The 13,505-nt window shown below is 43.7% G+C and overlaps 1 protein-coding gene across 3 annotated transcripts in view; it reads left to right on the top strand.

Annotated features, from left to right (window-relative positions):
• The window catches only part of MAP3K21 (mitogen-activated protein kinase kinase kinase 21), a 58,902-nt gene extending 49,272 nt beyond the window's left edge, over positions 1 to 9,630 (top strand). The window contains exons 8-11 of one of the 3 annotated variants that reach the window (XM_033099554.1): positions 259 to 356; positions 4,637 to 4,821; positions 5,143 to 5,422; positions 6,721 to 9,630. In XM_033099554.1, coding sequence (XP_032955445.1) covers positions 259 to 356; positions 4,637 to 4,821; positions 5,143 to 5,422; positions 6,721 to 7,145 — 988 coding nt within the window. In that variant the 3' untranslated portion in view covers positions 7,146 to 9,630. Of the gene's footprint in view, positions 1 to 258; positions 357 to 4,636; positions 5,439 to 6,720 lie in introns of all 3 variants that reach the window. The other 2 variants (XM_033099553.1, XM_033099556.1) reach the window with 2 other exon arrangements.
• Positions 9,631 to 13,505: the final 3,875 nt, after the last annotated feature.

The following is a 13,505-nucleotide window of genomic DNA, read 5'->3' as shown; positions in this document are numbered from 1 at the left end:
ATAGCAGTGCCTTCCAGAATATCACATTGGCCAGACTTAACTTCTAAAAAGAAATCAGTATACTACAGAGCTACCTGAATATTAATTTAATTTCTAAGATGAGTCTATCATACTAAATCAGTTATTTAGTTAAGCAGCTACAAAATTCTCTGGTATGTTTTGTCTCGTTTTAAGGTTTTATTTGTGCTTTATTAGCTCTTCAAAATCTAATTTGTCACGTGGTTCTACTATATTAAAATAAGCATCTTTCTCTTGTAGAATAAGACCTCTCTCAGACGGCAACAGTCCTTGGTCAACTCTCTTAATAAAAAACCAGAAAACCATGCCGTTGGCATCACTATTTGTGGACCAGCCAGGTATGTGCTTCAGGAAACAGAATCTGTTTGAGTTAGACTTAGCTTCCGAGTGTTCTAGAAGCTTTGTCTCAATAGTCTCCTAGGGTCATCCCAGTAGCACTGTTGTTTATACACACGGGTGCATAAACACTTAATTTTCAGTGAAAATGGGTTAAATATAATGTGTATTATACAAACATTTTTACATGTACCTCATGTTTTATGGCTGCAGAATATAGGTATGTCATAATGTTTTAATTGTGTTTTTGGAACATCTAGTATGTTACAGGATTGTGTTTCTAAGTGTACTTTACTTCAGTTCAGGGTTACTTCCTGTCATGTAAGTCTTCATGGCTGACGGCAATTTGGCTCCACGTTGTTTGTTGGGAATTTGTCACTCCTGATCTTTACCAGAAAAATTAGTGTTATAATTACACAGAGCCAATTTAATTTAGTAAAGGAGACAGTAAATATGAAAATGCAAACACGCTGAAATTCCTCTAGATTAAGCGTGAGGTCTTCTGGCTGTATGGCCACCTCCTGACATGATGAAATTTTGTCAAGCTGGTTAGTTATGGAAAACTACTGCTTGGAGAGTGTTATTAGGTTGGTGCAAAAGTAATTGCAGTTTTTGCAATTTTTAACCTTTTAAACCTCAATTACTTTTGCACCAACCTAATATATTGGAATCTCTATTTAAATAAATCATAATTATTTTCAGTATTCAGCCTCCCTAGTCAATATTCACATATTAAAAGGTTAAAGAGGTATGGAGGGTGTTGAAAAACTTCAAGAATTGTTATCACCAAAGAAGAGAAAATCAGTCTTTATACTTGACAATCTGAGGCATTTTATCACTCACTACGCACGTTCAGTTTTCTTCTGTTATCGTCATGAGGACATGTTTTCAGTGTAAATATGTCCTTAACTACACTTAGGAATACACGAGACAGGTGCTCTGTCAGAATTCCTGGGTAAATCATCTCTCTTGTCAGATTTATGATTGTACTCTGACTCCTTGTGCAGGCAAATTTCTACGATTTATTGTCAAGCACTTTGAGGACTAATGAAGAACAATTAAAACTAATAAACCTGTTATTTCTATGGTACATATTTCATTATTTATAACTGTTTGTCCCGATAGAGGGATTAATCAGAGAAGTTTTCCTGCTTTCTCTCCTTTAATGCTTTTAGCCTTTCGTAGAGTATTTTGATCCTATTAAAAGGACAGTTACAGGAATTAAAAGGATATTATTTGGCTGACTCAGCTTGGTCTCCATCAAGTTCACTCTGCAGTTCACTTGAAGGGTTGATGAGCGAAAGGTTTATACTTGTCTGTCCTGCCTCAAGGCCCCTTCCCCACCCGTCTTCTAAGCATCTGTGTCTCAGCTCGAGCCATTCCTGAAAGCCTTGCCTGACACCTTCACTGAAATAGTCCCATTACGCTGACTCATTACCCGTTTTTATTTATTCATAGCTCTTATCTGAAATTCATTTGTGTCTGCATTGACACCCGTACCCGTACGGTATGTGCTCTCTGTCACCCCCAAACTAAAAAGCCACCTTCATGAAGGCAGGGATTTTATCTGTTGTGCTGGCCACTCTGCTGCCGGTGCCTGGGACACAGCAGTATTCAGAGTTGGCCTAAGTCAGTCCTGAAAGGACTGTCTGATGGAAACAACTGAAATGCCCATCCGTAGATGACTGGATTAAGAAACTGTGGTACATTTATACAATGGAGTATTATGCAGCCATAAAGAAGAAAGAAATCTTACCATTTGCAACAACATGAATGGACCTAGAGAGAACATTACGTTAAGTGAAATAAGTCAGACAGAGAAAGACAAATACCATATGATCTCACTTATATGCGGAATCTAAAGAAAAGAATAAGTGAATGAACTAATCAGAAACAGTTTTGGAGACAAAGAAGAAAAACTGAGGTTGCTAGATGGGCGGGGGGGTGGGGATAAGGGGGAAGGTGAGGGGATTAGAAAACAGTGGGTAACCACAAGATGGCCACGGGGTTTTGAAAATTAATCTGGGGAACGTAATCAATAATGTTGTAAAGATTTTGTAGGGTATCCGATGGACACGTGTCCCATTTGGGAGACCATCTCAGGGAAGATGTAGATGCCTGATCACTGCACTGTACACCTGAAGCTGAACAATAATGAATGCCAAGTATAATTTTATATGTGTGTATGTGTGTGTATGTATGTATATACTTACAAGAAGCGGAGTACAGCATTAGGAATAGAGACAGTGGAAATGCAATGGCTCTGTGCAATGTCAGAGGGATAGTGGATGGGGGGCGGGGGGTTCACACAGTGTGAGGGATATAAATGGTAAACGTCTAAGTATTACTTTGTCTTGTGCACCTGAAACTAATAAAAAAAAAAAAAGAGACTGGAGAGGAAGGAGTTAAGATGTACAAATTGCCAGTTATAAAAACAGTCACAGAGATGTGAAGTACGGCATAGACAATACAATCAATAATATTGTCATAACTATGTGTGGTATCAGATGGGTACTAGATTTATCTGGGTGATCACTTCGTAAGTTATATAAATGCCTGATCACTATGTTGTACACCTTAAATTAATGTAATATTGTATGTCAACTATGATTGAACAATTAAAATATTATTTGAAAAAAAAAATCCAGAGTTGAAAATCCTGTATAAGCAAACCTTGAAAGGCTTTTACCAATTTACTACCTAACTCCAAACCTTGCTTAGATTCCTTACTAATGAGCACTAACTTTCTTTGTCCTGTCAATTTTTCAAAAAGTTATTGTGGTTTTTTTTTGTTTTAAAGGTATAAAAAGGTGCCTGGTTTGGTCATTTCTGTGAGTCTCATTTTATGATCTGAGCATTATATTGTGATTTTCCCATGGGCATATATTAAATTGGTTTTTCTTTTGTTAAAAAAAAAAAGGACTGTCTGACCTTATAGAGACATTGATTATATTTACCTTGGTTTGGGGGCCGCTAATGCTTATCATGGGCCATGAAAAGGGCTGGGAAAGATGCTGATGGACCGGTGTACGTCTGAGGAGGGCAGTGTACACTTACTACATGGAAGCACACGTTGGGATACGCTCAATATGCTCAGAAGTCTATGGACTTCATCGGGTGATAGCATCTCCCCTCTTCTGTTTTTAAATGATGGACTGATTATTTGTTAGTTGTTCCATATAATGTGCATTAAATTCACCAAAATGCGTTTTGTACCTATTTGATGAAGGCACTACTCAGGGAAGAGCCCTCAGCAGATAAAAAGCCAAGCACGTGGTAGTCTGAAAGAGTCTTCTGAGGGCAAAGGGCGCTGGGTGAGCAGTGTTACAGAGTGGAAGGAGGACAGACGAAGCAAGAGTGGGGCAGGCTGAGGAACAGTTATAAAAACAGTCACAGAGATATGAAGTACGGCATAGACAATACAATCAATAATATTGATGGGAATATTAGACAGCGATGGGAAGAGCATGTGCTTACAGGGGAAAGCTGGCATCCAGCTTGTCTTGATGACAGAGCTTGCTTCAGCCATAGTGGGGGTTGTAATAGCAGAAAAATAATTGGAGGCGCTGTTTCGGATTGCTTTGAACACCCAATCAAGGAGTTTGCTGTTCCCGTCAGTCACTGCTGGGCACCTAAATGATAAGAATTACCGCCTCCTCTTCAGCTAGTAGGATCCGTTACCCTTTGGGACTCGAACCCCTCTGGAGAACCTTCCTCCATTGCAGTGGCGCCCAAACTTCAGCAAAGGCTGTGAAAACACAGATCGCTGGGCTGTAGCCCTAGACTTTGTGACGCCGTATCTGGAGTGAGTGGGCTGGAAATTCATGCTTCTAGAAGTTTCCTGGTGATGCAGGTGCAGCTGGCTGGGGAACACACTTTGAGAACCACTGATCTGATGCATGATGGTTCTTTCACACACAGGCCAGCTATAGGAAACGGGGCCTGACACATTTCTTTAGCTGAGGCAGAGGCACATTTTGCCTGATATACCACAGGGCTTCTGGCTCTGTGTGCGCATTTCTGTATCTCGATTACTTCGTTTCTGCAATCATTTTATTTTCCACGCTTGTGAAGAGCGATTTCCTGAAGGACCGAAAACAGCAGACAGTCTGCTTGCCGGCTCCTCTGCAGGGACCTTGAATACCCGTCCCTTCCTTAGGATCCGCCTGGACCAACTGTTAGAATATTTATTTGTTAGATTCTAGCTTTATTTTACAGTACAGTTTAAATGATTTTTACTGTGAAATGCTACTACTATGTGTCTATTTTTACCTTTATTTAGGTGCTTGTGAAGAACCAAAGCTCTGCACTGACGGAGTAGAACACAGAAAACCAAAGCAAATGAAACTGCCCAGTCCAGCCTACGTTGACCTACCTCTGTGGAAAGAGGGCCAGAGGGAGAACCCAATGGACAGCGAGAGCTGGGAGGAGGGAGCCTCTGGGAGCCCGGCGGCTGGCACGCCTCAGGTGACCCCTACCAATACTCTGAGCAGGTCACCCCCCAAAAAGAGGACGGAGTCTGCTTTGTATGGCTGCACCGTGCTGCTGGCGTCAGTGGCTCTGGGGCTGGACATCAGAGAGCTTCACAGGCCACAGGCTGCTGAAGAGCCATTGCCCAAGGAAGAAAGGAAGAGACGCGAGAGAATCTTCCAGCGGGCTCCGTGGTCCCGCAGTAGTGCCGGGGTCTCCAGTAGGCTGCCATCCACGGGTGAGGGGGCTGGCAGCCCAGCGTCACTGCCCACCCCCAGCGCCCTGAGCCTTCTGTCTGTGCCTTCTCTCTCCACAAAGTGCCTGCTGCAGACCGAGGGTGAAGATTCGTTCGAGGGCAGCACACACATTCCTCGTGACCCCACGGTGCCCACTCCAGAGTTTTGCCCTGCCGTGGGAGGAAGCGGTCGTGAGCCAAGCTCCACGCCAAGACGTGAGGCCGATGGTGGGGTGTGGAGACACCTGTGTCCTCCCTCCGTAGAGCAGCCCCGTGGGAACATGCCTCCTGGTGCTCCGTCAAAGGAAGGAGCGGCACGCCACAGACGGACCATGTCAGACGGAAGTGCTTCTCAGGCTCCACGTAGGTAGTGATCCAGGTAACGGGTCATGGTACTGACACCAGCATAGACATGAGAATGGAGCCTCCCAGTCTGGATGCCTCACGCGTTTGTTTTCACTGTTCACATACATCTTCGAATTTTACCCTACTCTTTCATTTGGCTTTAGTTTAACTATCATTTGGATTCTGGGAAAAGTATAATTCCATTTCAGTAACTACAATATGTAACAGCATATTAAAACAGAAAGAGCATGTGGAGAGTAACTGCCCTGCGTCCCTCGTGGTAGAGAAGACAGGTCGTTTGTCCAAATCAGTCATGAGTGGGAGAGCCAGAACTAACACTGGCCACCTCACCTCCCTCGTCACACCTGACTTCTGTGTCACCCAGCTTCATGGCTCAGTTTGTGTGCAGGTGGATTTTAGCAGGTGTAAGAGTCAAATGGCACACTAGGTGCCCTGGGGGTCAGCTGTTATTTCTTCTGTATGTGAAGATAATTACAACTACTTCATAGATCTGTCTTGAGTATGAAGTGAGATCATGTGTGCGAAAATTTTACATTTTACATTGTAACATGTTCCACTAGGGTTGGTTATAAAGTATCTAAAAACCGAAACTGATTCCATTCTCTTTATCTTTTCCTCTCCCTCCTCTCTTTAAGTACTGTATCTAGGCATGATTTTTTTTTCAGATTGTTCATTGCCTTTAGATAAATTGGTTTATTGCCCTTTTGTAATACAATGAAGTATTTGTGATTTATAATTGCACAAGGAGAAATCCTAGCACAATAACCCCATAAGAAACCTTTTTTCCCCTCCTAATTATAAGCCAATATTATTTGCTAGAGTTGTAAGAAGTCGGTTGGTTCTTCAGAACAGAAAAGAGAAAGTGTAACATGTAAACACCTGACCGCTCTCCATTTTCATTAGTTTTCTGAAACATAATCTGAGAGTGAAGTTTAACCATATTAACCATCATTTTTAAAAGTCCTAACTTCACTCTCATCTAATCCATTTTGAAATCTACCCTGTTCATAAAACAATTCTAATGATTACCGACCAGTCCAAGCGCTTGGTTGGAGACTTAGTCCATTTCCAGACACAGTTTCCATAGTTCAAAGCATTTTTTTCCAGCCTTGCAGGACTTTTTCATAAGAAATCAAGCAAGCATTATGTCCAAAGTTTTAAAATGTTTGTGTTCAAGTCTGGGGTTTTTTTTTTTTTTACACCCACTTGAACCGCCATTGCACTTATTTTTCCCAACACGCCTTGTTTTAGAAGTCACGGTCGTGTAATCACACACTGTCTTTGCTCTCTCACAGTTGCTGCGACTCTCATCTCAGGTGCAGGAGTCCCCACACTGCCACCTGAGTGGGTTTTGGGGACGCCCCACTCCTCATCCGGCCCTCACAGTAACCTGCCAAGAGAGACCCTGCCTGGAAAACAAAGAGCCATCACTACTGTGCCTCTGCCTCACCCTCCGTCCCTGAGACGCCCCGTGGATGCCCCGCTGGCCTCCCAGGGAGCGGAGCCTCAGCCCGCACAGGCCAACTCCGTCGGGGCTGGTCCCGGCCCAACCCCCAACCGCTGCCTGGGTGCCAGGGGCAGAACTGCCTCGCACGTGCCTTCCTTACTGGACGCTGACGTGGAGGGTCAGAGTCGGGACTGCACGCTGCCTCTGTGCAGGATGAAGAGCAGAAGCAGCCGGCCGTCCATATACGAACTGGAGAAGGAGTTTCTGTCTTAAGTGCCTTATGCTGTCCCAGCATTTCTTTTAAGGTGAACAAATTAAAACAATGTGTCTACCTTTGAACTGCTTCATGCTGCTGTGTTTTCAAAAACCGTGGCCATGTTCCTACATGGTAATGGATGTCTAACTTCCCCAACATGTACGGGGTCACTGTAAACTGTCTGCATGTATTTTTTCCACTGGATTCCTACCTAGTAACTTGAAATATACACAGGTGTAAAACAAGAAATGTGCAGCACGTAAAACTATGCTGGTAGAATGACCTTAAGCACAGTTTTCACGCTCTGCTCTGACTTAGATCCTGGTCTGCCAGTACACAGAAATGCAGCGAGGCACACTGTTTGGTTTCCTTCCTTCTTTCCCTTTTCCTTTCCTCTCGTCTCTCTTTTCTCCTCTCTCTCTCTCTCTCTCTCTCTCTCTCTCTCTCTCTCTCTCTCTCTCTCTCTCTCCCCCCCCCCTTTCTCCTTCCCTCCCTCCCTCCTTCTTTTGTGCAACAAAAAGTCAAAAATAATGTGATATTAGTAAGTAAAGGTATCTATTTTTTTTAAAATGAGGTCTAAAATAGATGCCAAGCCCTATTTAAACTACCTAAACTCAGTACTGGGTTTAAAATACATAAACAGGCCCAATTCTCACCTAAATTATGCACTATTTCTCCCTTTGAGCAATTCTACTGAATGTAACTTGTACAAGTTTTACTGAATGTAACTTTAAAAGTGTTACCATTAGAAGACCAAAACAGATTTTTTTTTAAAGATCCGCAGGACCACATATACCTGAGAGACACATGCATAGGCTCTTTGTACTGTAGAAGGTTCTTTCTTCTTCAGTAGCCGTTTATTTGGTCTCCAGAAGGGTAAAGCTTTTTCATTTTGTAGTAGAATTTTAAAAAATTAAGTGACACAGGTATCATGTATTATAAACACTCATGTCATTTAAGTTTGGTTTTCTCTATTTAAATGCATAATTAATAATCCCAAATACAATTGGAGAGAAACACTGCCAAGTCAAGAAATAGCAATGCTGTTAGAATTTAAGTATTTTGTAGTTATTTCACATTTCATTTAATTGTGAACAAATGTTAGACATTTGTTGAGATAAGCTGATATGGTGGAAAGGACAAATATATTACAGATTATTTTCAGATATGGATTTATAAAATGGACCTCTGGATGAGTATTTTAAATGATTTAAAATTATAAAGAAATGACTTATGAATCATACCTAGGTGATACAAAGAGACTACTGAGTTATGAAACAGAAGTGGTTATCCAGGAGCTTGGTAAATTTGCCTGGGTTTCTCTTGCTAAATCTATTTTGCTCCCCTTCTGTAACTAGAATATGGTTATTCATATGACAGACAATAAATGTTTAAATTTTTCCATATAGTGAAAAAGTAAATTACAAACGTTACTTGATATTTTATTTAAGAATTTACCTTGGTTAAGGTTTACTAACTGAAATGTCAGCAATTTAAATTAAACCAATTATGATAAAATACCTACCTATATAGAGAAAAAGGAAAGTTTTATTTGGCCATTTTGGAACATCTCAGTCACCTAGCAGGTGTGGCCCAGCAGATGACGAGCAGGGCATGAAAGGATTATAGTAACATAAGCACATTTTGCCCTAAAGAAAACAGTCTTGTGTTTAAGATTCAGCAAAATCTCAGGTACTTATTGCGTTTTGTTTTATTATTGTCCATTCTATGATTTGGGTTTACTTTTGGGTGGCTGTTGAATTAGACCATCATGATCTGTCTGGTTTCCTCTAAATTTTACCTCATTTGAAACTGTTTGGCTGCTTTGTACTGAGTCATTTCGGGGCACGTAAGTTCCAGACAAAAGTGAAGGGAGGGGGTGCCTACAGTATACATGAAAGAAGAGGTGCGGAAACTGGGTTCTCAGTTTTGCTTCTACCAAACATTGTGCGGGGTGGGGGGCGTGCAGCGTGTCGTCTGTCTTGTCCCTCTACTCTGGTCCTGCTCCTGTTTAGCTTTATTTTAGTCATTTCTACATTGTAATTAATTTAGAAATGAAGCTATTTAAAAAGATAATTGCAATCTAAGGACTTGCTCTCACATGTTACTGCAGATAGCTATTTTTGGCCGAGATCTATTGTACATTTGCGATTTTTTTTCTGTGTATACTTAGCAGAATCTGGTTATTTATTTTCGTATAGACTTAATAGCTCACTGAAAGACAAATTAAGCTGATTTCTATTAGTCAACAATTAAGGTGCTCCCACTGCAGAGATGAGGCCTGGGCCTAATATGCTGTATTATGAAGCCTTGTGAGTGAAAAAGATGTTTACATATTGTCTATTTTTTTAATAAACTTTTTTTTTATAGCTAGCCCATTTGCCCCGTGGCTTTGATCTACTCCTGATGATTGTGACTAGAGTTTGTAATAGTTTATTTTGTATTTAGTTTGTAATGGTTTATTTTGTATTCGATTAGGAACAGTACGTTAATAAAGATTACTAATGCTTAATAAGCCAGGTGTTAACTGAAGACGATTAAACTGCAGACCACTACATGAGTTATGGAATTAAATATTAGGTTGGTGGAAAAGTAATTGTGGTTTAATAGGTTCAAAATAATTGCAACAACCGCAATTACTTTTGTACCAACCTAATACCTGTTTTAAAGGGATAGTGAAATATTTTATTCACAGTGTTGTTCGGTTTACATGGGCATTGAGAAGTTGCATTTCCTGGTGAGAATCTGCAAGTCCAGCTTCTCAGAAAGCACGCTTCTGCAGCAAGGAGTTCGTATAAGAACTAAATGTCAGTTGATGCTGCAGGAATGTAACTAATGAGGCATGTTAACTGTTCACATGTGTAGTAAGTCAGAAGGATTTCAGAAACCACCAAACAGCTGGTCATTCTTACTAAGCGATAAAAGCTTGGGTGACAAAGCAGATCTTAGCATTTCATGCAGATCCAAGCATCCCCTACCATGAGAGAGGGAGGGAAATTCAGCCTCTGTTGAGTAGCTCCTAGGTTCCTCTGTAAGAGAACCTCCTGTTCTCTTTAATAACATTTGTGAGGTAAGTAGTACTGTCTGTATTTCATTAGACAGTAAATCAACACCGAGAACTTTGGTAAATTTCCAAAGACCTGCCTGTATCTGGTCACTAACATCCTACCTGTTCACCCTTGTAACCATGCGCATAGCACAGGAGACAAAGACATCTGAAATCGGAGCTTTGTAAATGAAATGCAAAGAAAGCTAGGGTAGTTTTTCAATCACCAAAAAGAAGAGAATTTTTTTAAAAGTTAGAATTCTACAAATGTACGAGCACTTACTTAAAAGCAATGATAACCATGGTTAATACAGTGGGGTACGTGTAAGGTGAAATAGGAAGTATTAAAACACCTCTAACAGATCAATTCAGAAAAATGACGGGTTTATAAACACGGTGAAATTAAGAACTGCAGCATAAATGGAAAATAATTGGGCTTAAGCTGTCTATACCCTTTGAAAAGGCCAACGTGCGTGTGGGGACAGAGACCCAAAAAACAGTTTCCAGGCTCTCGGCCTCACATAGAAAGGTGCTGGCTCAGGTAGTAAATGGCCATCGACTGTGATCAAATGGCCATCAGCTGTGGCGAGTTGGCCGTCAGCTGTAACCAGTGAGCCATTGGGCACTAATATAACTGCTGTGGTTACGCTAGCAGAAAATGGGGGCTAGCAAGAAGATGGTGGCTGAGTCTGCAAGCGGTGCAGTGAGGGTTGAGAATTGTGTGGCTCCTGCTTCCTGTGTCTCCAACCCAGCCGCCAGTGACAGTATAGTGGTGTGACTCCCCTACCTATGGCTCCGTGGGTGTTCCTTTTTGGCCTCACCATGTCCTGCGTTCTTATGTGGGGAGCGGGACCAGAGACCTCGCATGACACCCTGCATGACACATGGCGAAGTCGGCAGGATCCCCTGCACTACACATGGCGCAGCGAGCAGGGTACGGTGCCGGCCAAAGCTCTCCAAAGGGCAGTGGAGCAGTTTGTGCATACGAACACTCAGTCTCAGGAAGACCAGGAGGAGCTACTGCCGGAGAGCTGGACCCCTGTGAAGGGGTGGGAAGACGTGGACGGTTCCCCAACCAGCAGAGGCCGGAGAAAGCGAAGGTCCTTGCGGCCCTGTGGGCTGGGAAGTGCTTGCTGAGGCAGCCCGGATGCAGGACTTGTAGTCCCAGGAGGAAACGCTTGCTGAGTCCTCCGTGGGAGCTGAGGGTGAGGTCAAGGTCATCCCTCACCCCCAGGACAGCCCTGGTGAATGACTATGGACTATGGGGAATTGCCTTCCATCACTAATTTAATGGACCACTTGACTGTTTGGGAACATACCACAATGTAGTGGAACTGGCGGATGTTTGCTTTTGTGTCTTGACCGGCCACCATTGAGAATATGTAAGCACCTTGACAGTGAGCCACTGTTGTTCCAGCACGGTACCCTGAGAGGCCCAGAGAGAGTGGCAGTGCCCTGAGAAGCCCTGGCTGAGTCCAGGAAGTCTGGCTGTGTCCAGAGAGAGTGGCAGTGCCCTGGGAGCCCTGGCTGTGTCCAGGAAGTCTGGCTGTGTCCAGAGAGAGTGGCAGTGCCCTGAGAGCCCTGGCTGAGCCCAGGAAGTCTGGCTGTGCCCAGAGAGAGTGGCAGTGCCCTGAGAGCCCTGGCTGTGCCTAGGAAGTCTGGCTGTGTCCAGAGAGAGTGGCGGTGCCCTGAGAGCCCTGGCTGTGTCTAGGAAGTCTGGCTGTGTCCAGAGAGAGTGGCGGTGCCCTGAGAGCCCTGGCTGTGTCCAGGAAGTCTGGCTGTGCCCGGGGAGACTGGTGGTGCCCTAAGAGGTCCAGGAAGTCTGGCTGTGCCCAGAAGTACTGGTGGTGCCCTGAGAAAACCTGGCTGTGACCAGAGAGCTTGGCTGTGTCCAGGAAATAGCATTCACATCCAGGCTCCTCACACAGGGCCCCTCGCGGAAGACGCTTGTTGCGTAGATTGTGAGGCGAGACCCTGTAGGGGTGGAGTGTGGGGACAGAGCCCCAAAAAGCAGTTTCCAGGCTCTCGGCCTCACATAGAAAGGTGCTGGCTCAGGTAGTAAATGGCCATCGACTGTGATCAAATGGCCATCAGCTGTGGCTAGTTGGCCGTCAGCTGTAACCAGTGAGCCATTGGCCACTAATATAACTGCCGTGGCTAGGCTAGCAGAAAATGGGGACTAGCAAGAAGATGGTGGCTGAGCCTGCAAGCGGCGCAGTGAGGGTTGAGAATTGTGTGGCTCCTGGTTCCTGTGTCTCCAACCCAGCCGCCAGTGAGAGTATAGTGGTGTGACTCCCCTACCTATGGCTCCGTGGGTGTTCCTGTTTGGCCTCACCATGTCCTGCGTTCTTATGTGGGGAGCGGGACCAGAGACCTCGCATGACACCCTGCATGACACATGGCGAAGTCGGCAGGATCCCCTGCACTACAGTGCGCAAACACAGTGAAAGATGAAGCCTTAATGAATGAAACTGTGATGCACCGTACAGTGGACCCAAAATTTGCTCGTTTTCAGCCCAGCTGAGCCTGGTGGGGGTGGAGGAGCGGGCAGGAGGGAGCAGGCCATAGGGCACATGCCACAGACTCACTGCTCTTACCAAGACTGAGTATCTTTTGGAATAAATATGTATTTGCTGGGTGCACTTAAGACAATTCCTAGAGGCTTTAAATTTTTTCAAAAGCTAATTTTCATCAGTTGTACTTATTTCCCCGGGCAGTGGGTCGTTGAACCTCCTCATGCAGCCGTCCCATACGTATTATTTCACAAAGCCGATTACCAACTCCTTCTGAAGCATTTTCTCCTATTGGCTCAAGGACCATCACACATCTAAATTCACAGTGTTAACCCCGTGGCTTTAAATAAATGCATTTTGAGGCAAATCACTCAGTTTTCTATCTCCAGCCCCATCCTAACCTTAGAGCTCCGTTCGGACATATTCTGCTGCTTTCTTATCATCTTGCCTCAGATGTCTGAGGCATTTCAAGCCAGACAGGACCCAAATAATAAAATTCTGTAGTCCCTGTCTTCCCTCAATTTGCTCCTCCCTTAACCTTCCTCCTGTAAACAGCACCAGCCACTCCCCACCCCAACCCCCAACAGTGCACCTGCTGGATTTGAGTCCAGTCTGAATCTAGCCGATGCTTTTAAACCACAGGAAGAAGTTTGTGAAGTTAACTATTTGGTTGTCAATAAACATCACTCACTGTCAGCACGTTGATCAAAGGGTAGTTGAAAAAAAGTAGAAATTAGTTGGACTGGGACTTAGGGGCATTGCTATGGAGGATTCTGAATACTAGTGGAAGGCTTTGGCACGGCATCGTGCATTAAAAA

Source organism: Rhinolophus ferrumequinum, chromosome 27, assembly GCF_004115265.2.
Source record: "Rhinolophus ferrumequinum isolate MPI-CBG mRhiFer1 chromosome 27, mRhiFer1_v1.p, whole genome shotgun sequence".
In the NCBI taxonomy this organism is placed as follows: domain Eukaryota; kingdom Metazoa; phylum Chordata; class Mammalia; order Chiroptera; family Rhinolophidae; genus Rhinolophus; species Rhinolophus ferrumequinum.
This window is presented reverse-complemented; position numbering and strand designations above follow the sequence as displayed.